General features: G+C 40.4%; 2 protein-coding genes and 1 pseudogene across 6 annotated transcripts in view; 2 read left to right on the top strand and 1 right to left on the bottom strand.

The window, feature by feature from the left end:
- MYO5A (myosin VA) overlaps window positions 1-13,704 on the top strand; it is a 222,022-nt gene that overhangs the window by 17,924 nt on the left and 190,394 nt on the right. The gene's annotated exons all lie outside the window — the stretch shown is intronic.
- On the bottom strand, window positions 3,880-4,602 carry LOC126959049 (elongation factor 1-beta-like; annotated as a pseudogene).
- LOC126959053 (ATP synthase F(0) complex subunit C3, mitochondrial-like) lies at window positions 11,279-11,998 on the top strand. Its single transcript, XM_050797951.1, has one exon. The coding sequence runs from the start codon at window positions 11,431-11,433 to the stop codon at window positions 11,854-11,856; it is 426 nt and encodes a 141-aa protein (XP_050653908.1). The 5' UTR covers window positions 11,279-11,430; the 3' UTR covers window positions 11,857-11,998.

Raw genomic sequence — 13,704 nt, 5'->3', positions numbered from 1 at the left:
CATTCAGGCCATGTAGTGATTTTCTCTTATTTTGTCTTGAGGCTGCTCTCTCTTTGCCTTTGGTGACAGTTTTCAAGAGAGCAGTGCCTCAACTTGCTTGTTAGAATCTAAAAATGGCACCTATTCTATTTTCTTATTTACAGCTGTCATATTTTAGTTTAAATACAGTTGACCTAGCAAGCAAACATTTGTGTGTTACAAGTATGGGACAAATACCAGGTGGGGTTGTCTGCCAGGTTATTGGAGGGAGAGAAGAGGCTTGTGTGTTCCCATCACTGTTTTCTTTGCTAATCATGCTGTCTGTCAGCTGATCATGCTGTCCTGGAGTTTTTTTGTTTTTGTCTTTCTTCTAAATTGTTAAAGAAAGATGCCTTATTAAACAGAGATTAGCCAGAGTTGGGAAAAACAGCTGGAGAGACAAGCAGGAAGATCCTTATATGTGATCATCTTGGTTTTCCAACCCAATATGAGGACACTGTCTTTGAGTAAACTAAAAAAAGCGTTTAATCTGGCCAGGTGCCTGGGTCTCATGCTTGTAATCCCAACACTTTGGGAGGCTGAGGCAGTTGGATTGCTTGAGCCCAGGAGTTCAATTCAAGCCAGAGCAACATGGTTAGACTCCGTCTCTACAAAAAATTAAAGACTTAGCTGGGTGTGGTGGCACATGCCCGTAGACCCAGCTACTCAGGAGGCTGAGGTGAGAGGATCGCTTGAGCCCGAGAGTTGAGGCTGCAGTGAGCCGAGATCAAACCACTGCACTCCAGCCTGGGTGATAGAGCAAGACTCTGTCTCAAAAAAAAAAAAAAAAAAATTACAAAAAAGTTTAATCCACTTCTAATTTTAATAATACATGAGGAGAGAATAGGAGAAAATAACATATAACATACGGCTTATGGTTTTTTGGGTAGATAAGAAGATACAGATTTCATTGTATTGTTGAAAGTATGCAAGGATCTTATGTGTGTTTGGGAGCTAAATTTCTGGAAACATAATAATAAAGATGTAAAGAAAAAGACAGTAAAAGAAAAAAGGAAGCATAAAAACCTAAAATAAAAAGCTAAGTATGGTAGTTTGAGACTAGAGATTTGGGTATAATTAACCACATGTGTGTTACCAGCTATGTGTGGAGCAAACAGGGTTATTGTTTTGGCGGGGGGTGGGGGCGAGGTGGGGAATAATAGCCCAATAATTCAGGGAACCAATGGTATGCCAGTGTGCTGTGGAGGTAGCAAACTCACAGTAGATGAAACAGAGGAGGAATTTAGAACACACAGGACTAATATAGATGTATATTTATGTTTCTACTTTTGTTGTTTGTACCTTGTGTGTTGTGATGCCTTTTTTGGTGGTTTATTTTGTCGGGTTAGTTCTTTTTTTTTTTTTCTTATAAAACCCTAACAAGGTTTGTTGTAATGTTATCAAAGCTTTCATAAAACTAGCTACAAAATCCAGTTGGATTATCTGATTCTAAGTTTTTGAAAGATATTGAAACAGCTTTGCCATTTTAGGACTTTGTGAACTAGAAATACTATGGAAAGAAAGTAGAGAAAGACAATTTACGATTTATAAACAAGAGTTAAACTTTACAAATTTGAATGATTAAATAACAAATACATAAAATGAATAAGAAACACCGAGGAGAACAACTAAAATAACAAACAGTAATGTAATATGGTTAAGGGCATGATCTCTAGAGTTAGGTTGAGCTTCTCCTTGTGTGACTATAAGCAAATTAGTGAATGTACTTACCTGATAGGACAATTGAGAGATTAGATACATACATATATATGTAAAGCTGAGTACTTGGCATATCATAATAGAGTCCCTTAGTGTTAACTCTTAGTATTATTGGCTTGTCTATTTTAAATACTTTGTAAAAATCTATTTTCTTATTTAAAGAAAAATGGTAGCCCCAGATAGATCTCTAGTTATCATACTTTTTTTTTTTTTTTTTTGAGACAGGGTCTCATTCTGTTGCCCAGGCTAGAGTGTAGTGGTGGAATCATGGCTCACTGCAGCCTCGACCTCTCGGTCTCAAGTGATCCTCCCACTTTGGCTGGCACTACAGGTGCATGCCACCATGCCTTGCTGATTTTTGTATTTTTTTTTGTAGAGTTGGGGTTTTGCCATGTGGCCCAGGCTTGTCTGCTCCTAGGCTCAAGTGATCCTACTGCCTTGGCCTCCCAAAGTGCTGGGATTACAGGTGTGCGTCCCTGCACCAGGGCCTTATTACACTCTTAAAGCTTCTGGAACATTTTAGGACACCAGCTATGTACACTATTACAATTTTCCCTTCATTCTAGATAGGATTTGGCTATGGATACTGTTTCAGTTGTAATCTGTCTACAACTCGGCACTGTCAGCACCATCTGACAAAGCTGTAGCTTTCATTCCCGTCCCTTTTTAATGTCTCCTTCATTAACATTCTTAACCGGTTTTCTGCTGGAAAGGAGAACTGTATTCTAAACCAGGACTTTTAAAGGTCCTGCACCTAGTTGTAATTAACTAGCATAATTAGCATTTTATGTGTAATATAGACATGTGTCGTAAACTGTTGTTTGAATCCTAAAGCCAGTTCCAAACCCATTTCTCTTTCTGTTATAGAGGTTGGAAGACAAATATGCCTTTTTCTAACTTCCCTTGCAGTTAGGGCTAGCTGTGTGATTTAGTTCGGGCTTTTGTGATATAACCAGAAATCTTCTGGAAGACCTCTATGGGGTGGGGGGGGCGGAAGAGGAGGGAGGTAGCTTCTCCCATAAAAGGAATAGAAACATTTGTTTGTATGTATACTCTCTTTCTTCCATCCTTAAGTGTGGAATGTGATGTATGGAGTTGTGGCAGCCAAATTGTAATTATAAGGCAACAAGCCTCAGAATGAAAAGCTAACAAGCTAAGAAGGTAGAGCAGAAAGAAAAGACAGAATCTGAGTTCTTTTTTTTTTTTTTTGAGACAGAGTTTCATTCTATAGCCCAGGCTAGAGTGCAGTGGCACAATTTCAGCTCACTGCCACCTCCCCCTCTCAGGTTCAAGCGATTCTCATGCCTCAGCCACCTGTGTATCTGGGATTACAGGTGCAGGCAACCACGCCGGCTAATTTTGTATTTTCAGTAGAGTCGGGGTTTCACCATGTTGGCCAGGCTGGTGTTGAACTCCTGACCTCAAGAGATTCACCCTCCTTGGCCTCCCAAATTGCTGGAAATAAAGCATGAGCCACTGTGTCTGGCCAAGGGACTGAATTTTTTTTTTTTTTGAGAAAAGGTCTCACTCTGTTGCCCAGGCTGGAGTACAATGGCACGATCTCGGCTAACTGCAACCTCCGCCTCCCAGGTTCAAGTGATTCCCACACCTCAGCCACCTGAGTAGCTGGGATTACAGGCGTGTGCCACCATGCCCAGCTAATTTTCATATTATTATTATTTTTTTGAGACAGAGTCTTGCTGTGTTGCCCAGGCTAGAGTGCAGTGGCACAATCTCGGCTCACTGCAAAACCCGGCTCACCTCCCGGGTTCAAGCCATTCTCCTGCCTCAGCCTCCTGAGTAGCTGGGACTACAGATGCCTGCCACCACGCCCGGCTAATTTTTTGTATTTTTAGTAGAGATGGAGTTTCACTGCATTAGCCAGGATGGTCTCCATCTCCTGACCTCATGATCTGCCTGCCTCAGCCTCCCAAAGTGCTGGGATTACAGGCATGTACCACCGTGTCCGGCCTAATTTTCATATTTTTTAGCAGAGAGAGGGTTTTGCCATGTTGGCCAGGCTGGTCTCAAACTCCTGACCTCAAGAGATCTGCCCGCCTTGGCCTCCCAAAGTGATGGGATTACAGGTGTGAGTCACTGCACCCAGCCAAGAGTCTGAGATCTTTTTTTTTTTTTTTTTTTCAATCTTTCAAACTTTTATTTAAATGTCATGATCCAGGATGGATTTTAGATCTTGTTGAAAGCAGCCACATCCATGGACTGCACATAGTCCTCAAATGCAGTGATCTGCTCCTCCAGCATATCTGTTCCAACTTTATCATCTTCAACTACACACTGTATTTGAAGTTTCTTAATTCTGTATCCCACTGGAACTAGTTTAGATGAGCCCCAGACTAAGCCGTCTGCTTGAATGCTTCTGACGCCCTCTAATTTCTCCATATCTGCCTCATCATCCCAAGGTTTCACATCTAGTAAGATGGTAGACTTGGAAACAAGTGCAGGTTTTTTTGGCTTTCTTTGTTTCATATTGTGCAAGACGTTCTTCCCTTAGCCTCTTTGCTTCTTCACTTTCCTCCTCCTCATCAGATCCAGAGAGCTCAATGTCATCATCATCTTTACTATCTGTGTAGCTCCACTTCCTGTAGTGTCTTCCACATCTGCAGGACCATACTTGCCCAAAGCTTTCTTCACTCCTGGCAGGCTGGCCTTTTCCTTTTCGTAAGACTTGATGTGATTATACCAATGTAGGGCATGACACAAGTCGGCAGGCAGTGGGCGAGGCGCTGCTTCAAATACTGCCACATCTGTTTGTGATGGCACATACCCCTTGATGTAGCTCTTGTCTTCCAGGTAATCATTGAGCACCTGGAGGCCAGTGGGGCTTTTCAGGTCTGCAAAACCCATGGCGTTGGCTGTATCTGAGAGTTTTTCATGTACAAATTGGGGGCCCTGAATTAAGTGGCCCACAGATGGTCGTTGGACCTTTCGCTGCATTTGGAAATAAATTAATAAAATAGGCCTGTCTTAAATTCATACCTCTACAGCTCCCGAAGATGACGGGAACTGCCGAGTCTGAGTTCTTAACGACATTATTGAGCTGCCAGAATAGCCCTGAGATAACCTTTGGACTTCTTGTTAAGGATACAGACTACTAAGAGTCTAAGCTACCTGTCAGACTTTTCTTTTTTTTTTGAGATGGAGTCTCGCTGTATCACCCAGGCTGGAGTGCAGTGGTGTGATCTCGGCTCCCTGCAACCTCTGCCTCCTGGGTCCAAGCAATTCTCTGCTTCAGCCTCCTGAGTAGCTGGGATTACAGGCACCTGCCACCATGCCCGGCTAATTTTTGTATTTTTAGTAGAGGCAGGGTTTCACTAGGTTGGCCAGGATGGTCTCAATCTTCTGACCTCATGATCCACCCACCTCAGCCTCCCAAAGTGCTGGGATTACTAGTGTGAGCCACTGCGCCCAGCATTCTGTCAGACTTTTCTGTTCTTGTAGCTGAAAGCATTCCTAATTTAAGATGTGGCAGCTTCAGTGTGAATAAAGTTGATATAAAATTGGAGAATTTGTCTATATGGTGTTATTTAGGCACAGAAATACAGGTAATATGGGAATATGACAGCATTCAGGGGGTGAAAGATCAATTCTAGTCATGCTTTGGACATTGCAAAACATAGGTATTAATGCCAAAGTATCCAGTCCTAGTCATAATTTCTAGGTTTTCTGGCTACCTCCTGAGTCCTTTCCCACTGCACTTACGGCATTTTAAAGTGTTATCTTCTCCAGGCTTAGAAACCTGAACATAACAGAGGCAAGGATTGAAGTTTCAATAATATGGGAGAAGCTGGGTATGAGTAAGAGTGAGTGGGTAGAAGACATCAATTAAAAGATGAGTGTGTAGAAACCATACCAGTCTTCTAACCATCGTTGTTTCTAGGATATCCCAAGCTTATGGTAGCTACATATTCTTGAATTTCAGTGAGGGAAAGAAGAGAACAAGATATTAAAAAAGACAAAAAAAAAAAAAAAAAAAAAAAAAAAAAAAGGAGAAGGAGAAACAGCAGTAACAGCCTTTGAAGGCCTAGAAAATGTTCATGCAAGCATTAAAAGCTCCTTCAACTTAGGAGTTCATTTTCACCTGGTTTCTGAACACTTATGTGAAGTTGATGGTAAAGCCATGCCGATCATATGCCATTCCCGTTAAGTTTTAGATTAATGATAAAATGTTTGGTAAATTTGTTCATTTGGTATGGAAAGTTAAAGTAGAGGTAGATAATACCTCTTAGAAGTGAGAAAATACCCAGGACCCTTGTGGAAAAAAAGTAGTTAGGAAATTAAGAAAATTTGACCATATCAGGAGATATGTAAGTTTCCACTTGCTTAATTTTTTTGATTCAGTTTTTATTTCATTCAGTTTTGTTGTTTCTAAAATTTATTTTTGTAAATTTCTTATTATTTTTTCTACACATGGTCTCGCTCTGTCACCCAGGCTGATGTGCAGTGGCACAATCTTAGCTCGCTGCATCAACCTCCCAGGTTCAAGTGATCCTTCCACTTCAGCCTCCTGAGCAGCTGGAACTACAGACATGAGCCACCATGCCTGGCAAATTACTTAATTTTTTTTTAGAGATGGGATCTCACTGCATTGCCCAGGCTCAACCCTTGTCCTGAGCTCCTTGACTCAAGAGATCCTCCCACCTTGGCCTTCCAAAGTGCTGGCATTTACAGGTGTGAGCCACCATGCCCAGCCTAAATTTATTTTTTATTGATACATAATAGATGTATGTATTTTGAGGGTAATGTTATAATTTAATACATTGATATAATTTGTAAAGGTCTAATCAGTGTAATTGGGATAGCCATCACCTTCCCTATTTGTTTTTTCTTTATGCTAGAAACATTCAAATTAGTCTGTTAGCTATTTTGAAATATACAATAGATTATTGTAACCTGTAGTCATCCCACTGATCTGTTGAACACTAGATCTTATTTCTTCTATCAAACTGTATATTAATATTTATACCCATTAATCAACCTCCCTTTATCTCCTCCTCCCTGCTACCTTTCCTGGCCTCTGGTATCCACCAGTCTACTCTCTTGTCTTCATGAGAGTACTTTTTTAGCTCTCACATATGAATGAGAAATGTGATATTTGTGCCTAGCTTATTTCACTTAACATAATGACCTCCGGTTCTATCCATGTTGCTCCAAATGACAGGATTTCAACTTGTACTTAAATTTGTATCGTTTGCTGAGACTTACAGGGCAATCTCTCTTTCCTTAATCATAAAGGAAGACACTAATTCTTTGTGTAACTGAAGAAATCAACCAAAATGTTATTTACTAATGGCACAATGAGAGAATTGTACTTTAAATGGAGGCTGACACTTGCAAACCCCTATATATGTTCATCTGCCTTTTACATTTGTCAACTAGATTGGTAGCCTCTCTGTTCTCTTACTAAAAGTTTTGGAAATGGCTGGCCTTACTGATCAGACACTTCTGTAGATGTGGCATGGTCAGAGGTTACATTATTTCTGGTTTGGAGAGAGAAAGAGAGTTTGTAAATGCGCTATAGGTAAATATGGCAAGTCTGCAATTATAGCACTATTCAATATTTAGATTTTATGTACAAGTGATACAGAATGATTACGAGCTTTATTTTATATTTTGTCTCTCTATTCTTCAATGTTAGACCCTGAAGTGCTTTTGATCTTATTAGAATCCGTTTTGTCTTAGGTTTTGTTTATTTAAAAAAAATTTATGTATGTATGTATATATGTATGTATGTGTGTATGTATGTATTGGGATGGAGTCTCACTCTGTTGCCCAGGCTGGAGTGCAGTGGCACGATCTTGGCTCACTGCAACCTCTGCCTACCGGGTTCAATCAATTCTCCTGCTTCAGCCTCCTGAGTAGTTGGGATTACAGGTGTGCACCACTGGATAATTTTCATATTTTTGGTAGAGACGAGATTTCACTGGCCTGGCTGGTCTGGAACTCCTGACCTCAGGTGATCTGCCCGCCTCGGCCTCCCAAACAAAAATTTAATATTAGTTTATATATATAAATACTATCTTGACCACTATTTAAAAAAGGTAATTAACAGCATCTCATATTAATATGGATAAATGTCCAGGATATATTGTTAAGCAGAGAAAAGTAAAATACAGTGTGTGTGTGTGTGTGTGTGTGTGTGTGGGTGTGTCTGTGTGTATGCCTACGTTATGGAAGTTTATACTAGACTGTTTAGACTGTTTAAAAGAGTTTTTTCTGTGGGTGAGATTTTGGGGGATTTTCATTTTCTATTAATACTTTATTCAATTATGTAATATCTGAATTTTTATAATCAACATACATTCTTTTATAATCAAAAAACAAATATTTTCCTTTTTCAAGTAGTGTGAACAAATATATTTCTTTTTCAATTTTATCTTATTTTTATTTTTATTATTTAGAGCCAAGGATTTGTTCTGTCGTCCAGGCTGGAGTACAGTGGCACAATCATACCTCACTGCAGCCTTGAACTTCTGGGCTAAAGCAATTCTCCCACCTTGGTCTCCCAAGCAGCTGGGACTACAGACGCACCACCATGCCCAGCTAATTTTTGTGTATTTTTTTGTAGAAACGGGGTCTCATTATGTTGTCTAGGCTGGTCTTGAGCCCTGGGGCTCAAGCAATCCTCCCTCCTTGGCCTCCCAAAGTGCTGGGATAACAGGCACGAGCCACCACACCTGGCCAAAGGTATTTCAAAGAGACATTTTTGAGTTAAAAGTTTTCTGGCCAGGCGCAGTGGCTCATGCCTGTAATCCCAGCACTTTGGGAGGCTGAGGCGGGCGGATCACATGAGGTCAGGAGTTGGAGACCAACCTAGCTAACGTGGTGAAACCCGGTTTCTACTGAAAATACAAAAAATTAGCTGGGTATGGTGGTGCATGCCTGTATTCCCAGCTACTCAGGAGGCTGAGGCAGGAGAATCACTTGAACCCAGGAGGCGGAGGTGGCGGTGAGCTGAGATCATGCTATTGCACTCCATCTTGGGCAAAAAGAGTGAAACTCCATCTCAAAAAAAAAAAAAAAAATTTGGCAAAGGATTTGAATAGACATTTCTCCAAGAATATATTCAAATGGCTAATAAGCACATGAAAAGATGCTGAACATCATTAATCATTAGGGAAATGCAAATCTAGCCCACAATGAAATATCATTTCATGCCTATTATCATACAAAACAAAACAAAAACAAACATAACAAGTGCTGGAGAGGATGTGGAGAAACTGGAACTCTTGTGCACTGGTGGTGGTAATATAAAATGCAGCCCCTATAGAAAACAGTATGTCAGTTCCTCAAATTTTTATTTATTTTATTTTTTATTTTTAAGAGACAGAATATCCCTCTGTCACCTACGCTGAAGTGCAGAGGGGTAACTATAGCTCACTGTAACCCTCAAAATCCTGTGGTCACCCAAGCAATCTCCCTGCCTTGTTCTCCCAGAGCACTGGGGTTACAGGTGTGACCTACTGTGCCTGGCCCCCTAAAAAAATTAAACATAATAATTAACATATGATCCAGCAATCCCACTTCTGGGTATATACCCAAAAGAATTCAAAGCAAGGTCTCAAAGAGATACTTGCACATCTGTGTTCACAGTAGCATTATTCACAATGGCCAAAGGATGGAATCCACCCAGTGTCCATTGGTGGATGAATGGATAAACAAAATGTGGTATATTTATACAATGGAACATTATTCAGCCTCAAAAAGGAAGGAAATTCTGAAAGATGCCTCAACATGGATAACCTTGAGGACATTATGCCATGTGAAATAAGCCAGTGACAAAAGATACATACTGTATGATTCTACTTACATGAAGTACCTAAAGTAGTACAATCTGTAGAGACAGAAAGTAGCGTAGTTGTTCCTGGTGGCTGAGGGAAGGGGAAAATGGGGCGTTCATTTAATGGATATGGAGTTTCGGTTTTGGAAGATGAAAAAGTTCTGTGGACAGATGGTGGTGATGGTTACACAACAAAGTAAATGCATTTAATACCACCACTGAAATGTATACTTAAAAATAATTAAGATTGTAAATATGTGTATTTTATCACAATTAAAAATAATAATAAAAAAAGAAAATCCATTAATGCTTCAGAATCTTCCCCAAACTTTTCTTGGCCGTGCTCTTTGCAAGTTGTTATTTTAAAAGCATAAATATCTTTAATGTCTTGTAGTAAACCAGTATCAGTCCTTCCTTCACTGAGAATGAGATAGGTAGCTAGAACTGGGGATGGAGGAAAAGCTGCTTCAGGAGTAAAAGGGCAAAGAAAAAAGGAGATACTTTGGGCCACTAAAAGCAATTTCAGTCACATCACAATTTTGCCTTGCCTTGACTCTGCCCCACAAAGCCTAGAATCTAGTAGTATCTTTAGTTTTTAAAAATCTTAAATGATATCTTACCTTTGATATGCTTTATGGAATTCCTGACTACATTCCTGAGCCAGCAAGACATTTGTAGAAATTCATCAAGTCTTTACCACTGCTATTCCATTAGGGGTTAATATGGGTGAGTATTCACATAATAACCTTGGTATGGGGTTGGTACTTCTAAACATCAAATAAAGGCAAACCATAAAGGAAAAAAATTGACAAGAATATAAACAGTTTCAAGCTCTCTACAACAACATGTTAGAAAGGACATTAATAAGCAATCTGACAGAACAGGAAAATATTTTTAATTCTTTGGTTCAGGGCTCAATATCAATATATAAAAAGTAATAAAATCTGTGAGAAAGGCTAACACCTTAATAGAAGAATAGAAAACACTAAGGCATTTCACAAAAGAAACTTAACCTGTAAACATTGAGAAAGTGTTCAACTCATTAGTAATGTAAGAAATGCAAATTAAAATGAAGAGGTTTTTTTTAACCAAACAAATTAATAAATATTTTTTAAAATCATGCTTATTTCTTAGGGAATTGAATACTATCATAAACTGCTAGTGGGAGTAAAATTGGTTCAATCTTTCCGTAGGGCAATTTAGCACAATATATGTATCAGAAGCCATAGAATTTTTCACACCCTTTGAGCTAACAGTCATAATTTTAAGAATTTATTTTCAGGAAATAAGCATGAGTGAATATTGGAAGGATGATTATGTCAGTGCTGTGGAATAGTGTATCCAAGTGGAGATAACGTAGATGTCCAGCAATAGGGAATTGTTTACATAGGTTATATCTGTACCTACTAGTGTTTTATAATTTTATTAGTCTTCTCAAATAATTAATTTTTGGCTTTGTTGATTTGTCTTTATTGTACAATTATTTTCTAGTTTGCTGATTTTGTGTTTATCTTTGTTATTTTCTTTTTTCTACTTTCTTTAATTTGCTATTCTTTTTCTAGCTTCCTGGGATGAATGCTCAGACATTGCTTTTCAGCCTTTCTTCACTTCTAATATATGATTTAAGGATGTAAATTTCTCTCGAAGCAACAGTTTGGCTATATTTCTCAGGTTTTGATATGTTGAATTTTTATTATTGTTCATTTATTTATTAATTTCCCTTGATAGTTTTTCTGTGAATCATTTCATAAAGAAATGGGTTTACTGAGTCCCATTACTTCGACCTCTGCCGCCGCCGGTGCCGCAGCCACCTCTCGGGAAGAGAGGAAGAGGGAGAGGAGCCCACGTCACCTGTCACCCAGTATCTCCAGCCGCGCGGTCCTGAAGAGTGTAAGATGTTCGCCTGCGCCAAGCTCGCCTGCACGCCGGCTCTGATCCGAGCTGGATCCAGAGTTGCATACAGACCAATTTCTGCATCAGTGTTATCTCGACCAGAGGCTAGGACTGGAGAGGGCTCTACGGTATTTAATGGGGCCCAGAATGGTGTGTCTCAGCTAATCCAAAGGGAGTTTCAGAGCAGTGCAATCAGCGGAGACATTGATACTGCTGCCAAATTTATTGGTGCAGGTGCTGCAACAGTAGGAGTGGCTGGTTCTGGTGCTGGTATTGGAACAGTCTTTGGCAGCCTTATCATTGGTTATGCCAGAAACCCTTCGCTGAAGCAGCAGCTGTTCTCATATGCTATCCTGGGATTTGCCTTGTCTGAAGCTATGGGTCTCTTTTGTTTGATGGTTGCTTTCTTGATTTTGTTTGCCATGTAACAAATTACTGCTTGACATGTTGGCATTCTTATTAATTACGGATGTAATTCTGTGTATCTTACTGTGACTCCGAAAACTGTAGTATTGGTGTCATGGAAATGTACGTTATTTCCAAAGTCATTTCATTAACGATGAAAACTTTTTTTTTTTTTTTTTTTTTTTTTTTTGAGGCGGAGTCTCGCTCTGTAGCCCGGGCTGGAGTGCAGTGGCCGGATCTCAGCTCACTGCAAGCTCCGCCTCCCAGGTTTACGCCATTCTCCTGCCTCAGCCTCCCGAGTAGCTGGGACTACGGGCGCCCGCCACCTCGCCCGGCTAGTTTTTTGTATTTTTTAGTAGAAACGGGGTTTCACGGTGTTCGCCAGGATGGTCTCGATCTCCTGACCTCGTGATCCACCCGTCTCGGCCTCCCAAAGTGCTGGGATTACAGGCTTGAGCCACCGCGCCCGGCCTAAAGATGAAAACTTTAAAAAAAAAAAAAACCAAAAAAAAAAACCCAAAAAACAAACAAACAAAAAAAAAAAAGAAATGGGTTTACCTCCAAAAATTTGGCAGTTTTTAAGTTATCCTTCTGCTCTCAATTTCTTTTTTTTTTTGAGACAGAGTCTTGCTCTGTTGCCCAGACTGGAATGCAGTGGCATGATCTTGGCTCACTGCAACCTCCACCTCCCGGGTTCAAGCAATTCTGCTGCCTCAGCCTCCGGAGTAGCTGGGTCTACAGGTGCACGCTGCCACGCCTGGCTAATTTTTTGTATTTCGGTAGAGACAGTGTTTCACCATGTTGCCCAGGCTGGTCACGAACTCCTTAGCTCAGGCAATCCACCCACCTCAGCCTCCCAAAGCACTGGGCCAATTACAGGCTTGAGTCACCGCACCCAGCCAATTTCTTCTTTTAAATATTTAAATTTTATGTATGTATGTATGTATGTATGTATGTATGTAAGCTATTTCAGGACATCTGCTCTCAACTTCTAGCATAATTTCGCTGTGAACAGTGAACATACTCCATTATCTGTGTATATTTTTTGAAATTTGTTGAGACTTGCCATCCTGACTCCTCATTCCATCTGCTGCCAGCTGCTCTTAACATTTTTTTCTAGGGCTGGGTGCAGTGGCTCACACCTGTAATCCCAACACTTTGGGAGGCTGAGGTGAGTGAATTCCTTGATCCCAGGAGTTTGAGGCTAGCCTAGGCTACATGGTGAAACCCCATCTCTACTAAAAATACAGAAATTAGCTGGGCATGGTGGTGCATGCCTGTAGTCCCAGCTACTCAGAAGGCTGAGGTGGGAGAATTGCTTGAGCCTGAGAGGTGGAAGTTGCAGTGAGTCGTGATTGTGTCACTGCAATGCAGCCTGGGTGACAGAGCAAGATGACTCTGTCTGAAAAAAAAAGCTGTTTCACCCAAGATCACACCCTCTTGCAGGGCAGCCTGTATCTAGTGACTGACTGGTTGTTGCACAGGTTTACTAAAGGCCTATCCCCATTGTGCCAACTCAGAACTACCCTGAAGGAAAGGCATTCCGGTTTCACAGCACCTCATGGGGTTGACTGAGGGAGGCATTGCGTTCTTCTCAAATTGTGTATTTAATACAACTTAAACTTTCCTGAGTGATGAGTCATCAGTAGTCCAATAGTACAATGAATCCCTTATAGTCTACTAAGGTGTTATGGGATATTTGCCCATATACTAAACTACCTCAAGTCAAAATATTTGGAGGGCCTGTATCCTTCATTATAAGGTTATCAACCCTTACTTTTTGTTGTATTTTCAAAGCTTCTCTAGATCCCCGTATTTTCACAGCTTTCCTTCTGTAGCAAATACTCTTTGGAGGGTCTTCCTAGATTGTA

The sequence above is a fragment of the Macaca thibetana genome, chromosome 7 (genome assembly GCF_024542745.1).
Source record: "Macaca thibetana thibetana isolate TM-01 chromosome 7, ASM2454274v1, whole genome shotgun sequence".
Classification (NCBI taxonomy): Eukaryota; Metazoa; Chordata; class Mammalia; order Primates; family Cercopithecidae; genus Macaca; species Macaca thibetana.
This window is presented reverse-complemented; position numbering and strand designations above follow the sequence as displayed.

Coding starts and splice junctions, on each gene's coding strand:
- LOC126959053 (XM_050797951.1), top strand. CDS start 11,431: ATGTTCGCCTGCGCCAAGCTCGCCTGCACGCCGGCTCTGATCCGAGCT.